Source organism: Papaver somniferum, chromosome 5 (assembly GCF_003573695.1).
Source record: "Papaver somniferum cultivar HN1 chromosome 5, ASM357369v1, whole genome shotgun sequence".
Classification (NCBI taxonomy): Eukaryota; Viridiplantae; Streptophyta; class Magnoliopsida; order Ranunculales; family Papaveraceae; genus Papaver; species Papaver somniferum.
Window position 1 is genome coordinate 212,008,557 of NC_039362.1, and position 4,143 is coordinate 212,012,699.

General features: G+C 36.4%; 1 protein-coding gene across 1 annotated transcript; it reads left to right on the top strand.

The window, feature by feature from the left end:
* The first annotated feature begins 202 nt into the window (after positions 1 to 202).
* Positions 203 to 3,406, top strand: LOC113278549 (beta-glucosidase 4-like). The gene is made up of 12 exons (XM_026527360.1): positions 203 to 402; positions 741 to 807; positions 929 to 987; positions 1,119 to 1,194; positions 1,350 to 1,424; positions 1,500 to 1,587; positions 1,694 to 1,919; positions 2,005 to 2,338; positions 2,422 to 2,456; positions 2,549 to 2,651; positions 2,742 to 2,850; positions 2,935 to 3,406. Exons 1-12 carry the CDS (start codon positions 319 to 321, stop codon positions 3,272 to 3,274), a joined length of 1,596 nt encoding a protein of 531 aa, XP_026383145.1. The 5' UTR covers positions 203 to 318; the 3' UTR covers positions 3,275 to 3,406.
* The last annotated feature ends 737 nt before the right edge of the window (positions 3,407 to 4,143 follow it).

Here is a 4,143-nt window from a genome sequence, read left to right on the forward strand (position 1 = left end):
GCGGTTTTCACCTAATCTGAAATCTCGGTCTGGATAGAATCATCCTATTATTATATGCTCCCGACAAAGAGATATGGACAAAACAAAAGAAACCAATTATTAGCCAATAGAGTTTCCCAGCCCTGAACAAGTTTATAAAAGCATAATATTCTTTATCCAGCCAAGTTTGTTCTTATTAAAAAAAACTGAAACATCACTACACAATCCAAATTTAATACTGTCACCAAATACAAATATGTAATTACTCCTCTCGATTTCTCCATATTTCACTCACTTTACTCATCAAATCTTCTTCCATCACAAATTAACAACTCAATCATGGGAAAAGAAATCTCTGAAGGAGTTTCACGTAAAGATTTCCCTTTTGACTTTCTATTTGGTGTTGCTACTTCTGCTTATCAGGTAACCCGTTCTTTGATTCAGCAAAATTTTGTGATTGTTTTTCTGATTGATTGAATGATTGTTTTTTGGGAATTTAGAAACTTAGATGAGGAAAATCATAAAGTTTCGCTAAAGATGCTAAAGGCCAATGGAAAATAATAGTTTTATAAAGCTTGTAGCTAAAGAGTGTCGAACCTGGACCTGTAATTGCCTAAGATATTTTTGAATAACCTTTTGTCGGTTATCAGAAAAAATTGGAATTAGCATGAAGAATCTTTCAGATGAGGATGAACTTGTCTGGACTTTTTCTTTTCATGTTGTGTTGTATCAGAGAATGAAAGTGTATTGTGTTTTTGTAGGTTGAAGGAGCTAGTAATGAAGGTGGCAGGGGTGATAGTATATGGGATGTTTTTACACACAGAGAAGGTGCGTGAGAACGTTTTGAGCACAGTTGTGACTATCTATGTCTAACTATTAGATTCTTGTACACTTGACAACAACGTTGTTAGAGTTGTTTTAACGTAATCTTGAATATATTAATTATCAGGAAAAATTAAAGATGGAAGCAATGGGGATATTGCAGTTGATCAATATCATCTCTACAAGGTACTGATTTTTCTTTAGGATTTGGTATTTGACCAATTTGGCATTAATTGTTATCTTTATGATGCTAAGTAGTTTTCTTCTTATTGCAACTCAATAATACTTGTCATCAAATGTCTTTTTTCCTTTTGTAGGAAGATGTCCAACTTATGTCCAAGTTAGGATTTGGTGCTTACCGCTTTTCTGTATCATGGTCTCGTATTTTCCCTGGTATTTGATCTGCTGTGCTATCAAATTTGAATGTTGTATATCGCTATCTAATGAAAAGTGTGCAGCAATTTTATAACTCTCTTTGGTTTCTTCATTAATTTCAACCGTCGACACCCTTTATGGAACAAAATATGGGTCTGTTTCAATTACGGCAGATGGTTTGGGAACAAAAGTCAACGAGAAAGGAATTGCCTACTACAACAATCTCATTAATGCCCTGCTTGATAAAGGTCTTTGTCTGTAACTAGGTTGTCCCTTCTATTCTAATAGTTACAATGTCTAGCTGAATATCGTCCGTTCTGCAGGTATGCAGCCATATGTAACGTTATACCATTGGGATCTTCCTAACCATCTTCATGAGTCAGTTGGAGGATGGTTATCCGATAAAATTGTGTAAGTTTGACAACAAAAATCGTATTGCTGGTGCCATATATATCTAGTTTGTGTACCTATCAACTACTAACGAGTGGATGCATCACTTTGTTTGGGAATCATCCAGAAAATATTTCGCAATATATGCTGAGACTTGCTTTGAGAATTTTGGGGATAGAGTAAAACATTGGTTCACATTAAACGAACCTAATCAATTTGCGGTGAAAGGATATGATGTCGGGGTATTAGCTACTGGAAGAAGTGAAAATCCTTCTACTGAACCATATTTAGTTGGACACCATCAGCTTCTGGCTCATGCAACAGCTGTTTCCATATATAAGAAAAAGTTCCAGGTGATTTCTTCCTTACTAAAAATTCTCATCACTTTCACCATTCATCAAGTTCATAGTTACACATCTTATATCTCCTGCATTATAGGCTCAGCAAGGCGGAGAAATAGGCATAGCAGTTGATTGTGAATGGGCAGTGGCTTTCTCGGATAAGATGGAGGATAAACTTGCTGCTGCAAGGCGTCTGGATTTTCATTTTGGATGGTATTTGGACCCAATATATTTTGGAGACTATCCTAAAACCATGCATGAGAAACTTGGAGATCGGCTTCCAAAATTCTCAAATGAAGATAGAGAGTTGTTAAGGAACTCGATAGACTTTCTAGGTATAAACCAGTATACAACAAGGTTAATTGCAAATGCAACAACAAGCTCTGCAGACAATGGACATGTTTACCAAGATCAGCAAATCGAAAGAATTGGTATATGTAGCAATTCATTAAATGTTTATGTTTTTTAAATGCTTTATAAGATTCGTTTTCTAACAATTCCTTATCATGATCAGCTAAATATCCAGGAGGTGAGGCTATTGGTGAGAAGGTATTGATATAATATATCTAGCTAGTTCTCTCTCGAACACATGCATTCAGCTTTTGTTAGACTGTAACTTCGGTCAAATTCCTTTATGCTAGGCTGCATCAGAATGGGTTTACATAGTACCTTGGGGGATGCGTAGTGTACTTAATTATGTTGCAAAGAAATATCACAACCCCAAGATATACATTACTGAGACTGGTATGGACAGATAACCCATCATTCAATGGTGAAGAAATGTTTTCGGGCATATGCAGTGATTCATGTATTTATATGCTTATCTGTTTGTAGGAATGGATGATGAAGAAGATCCAAAAGCTCTTCTCAATGAGATGCTAAATGATAAAAGGAGAGTTGGGTACTACAAGGGGTACCTTGCTGCAGTAGCCCAAGCAATCAAGTATATATATCCTTACTTGTCCCTCTCATTTTGTCATTAACTTAGAAATCAAGAAACTATCTAATCTAAGCGTCACATGGACAGGGATGGAGTGGATGTAAGGGGGTTCTTCGCATGGTCTTTTGTGGACAACTTTGAATGGGATCAAGGCTACACCAAGCGTTTTGGAATTGTTTATGTCGATTACAAACATGGACTCCGCCGGCACCCCAAATCTTCTGCGCTCTGGTTTTCTCGTTTTCTTAAAGGCGGTGCAGGAGAAAGAACGAACACTGACTTCAGAGCTAACCCACTACTGAGAAGATTTATATGTTGGGTTTTAGAAGTTTTACAATATTTTAGACTCGATAAATTCGTTAAGGATTTGGGTCTTAGTACGTGGAAAAATAACTCCTGCCAAGAAGAAGTTCTAAGTTTGGTCTAAGTTATACGTTAGTGACTTTTCTTTAAGGTCTTTGCCTTTGTCGTAGCTGTTTGCTAGGCTCTTGTGCCTTTTGTCGTTAGGTGCTTCCCTTCTTGTACCTTATTTTTCTTTTTCAATAAAAATCTGACCAATTTTGTCCTAAAAAATTATTTATAGACAATGAGAGTTGCATATAAAAGAAAAAACACCCAGACGTGTGATTTTATGTGTACGAGTGTTCTCAAAAAGAGACGCCGGACTGATAAAGAAAAAGAAAAAACAAAGAAAGACCGAGATGAGTGGAGGAGCAGAAGAGGAGCTTTCTCCTGTTAAAGAACAACAACAAGAAGAAGAGATGGGCGGCAACCAGAGGAGAAGAGTAGGTAAGGAAAAAGACTATTTCAATTATTCAAACAAACCCTAAAACTGAGTTATAAGAAGGATACAGTTTTCCTAATATTTGTTTACAATGACCTGTGGTGTATATTAGGGCATATCCAACTAAAGTTGAAAAAACCTAGACATCATAGATGGTTGCTGAAGAGGTCACCAAAGCTGGCACGTAAGCACAATGTAAGAAACAGGAAGGAGGAGTATGAAACTGCATTAAGACATTGTGTTGAAAGCTACAAATATATCTATCTTATCAAATACAATGACTTCAGCTCAAAAAATCTCGGGTTCGAGATATTTCAACAAGCTCTCTGGCCCTCTTCCAGGTGCATGCCCATCCAAATTCCAAACACTATATTTCGCTTTCACTATCCTTCTTTGAAACATCATATTTATACAATAGTTGTTTATGTTGCGGCTGTAACAATAAAAAACACTCAAAGAAGATGTGGAGATGTTAGAAGTAAAATTTCTGGAAGGTAAATAAACACTCAAAT

Excerpts from the sequence above, each read along its gene's own strand:
- LOC113278549 (XM_026527360.1), top strand. The coding sequence starts at position 319 with ATGGGAAAAGAAATCTCTGAAGGAGTTTCACGTAAAGATTTCCCTTTT. Across the intron at positions 988-1,118 it reads ATCAATATCATCTCTACAAG|GAAGATGTCCAACTTATGTC; the intron begins GTACTGATTTTT and ends TTCCTTTTGTAG. Across the intron at positions 1,425-1,499 it reads TAATGCCCTGCTTGATAAAG|GTATGCAGCCATATGTAACG; the intron begins GTCTTTGTCTGT and ends TCCGTTCTGCAG.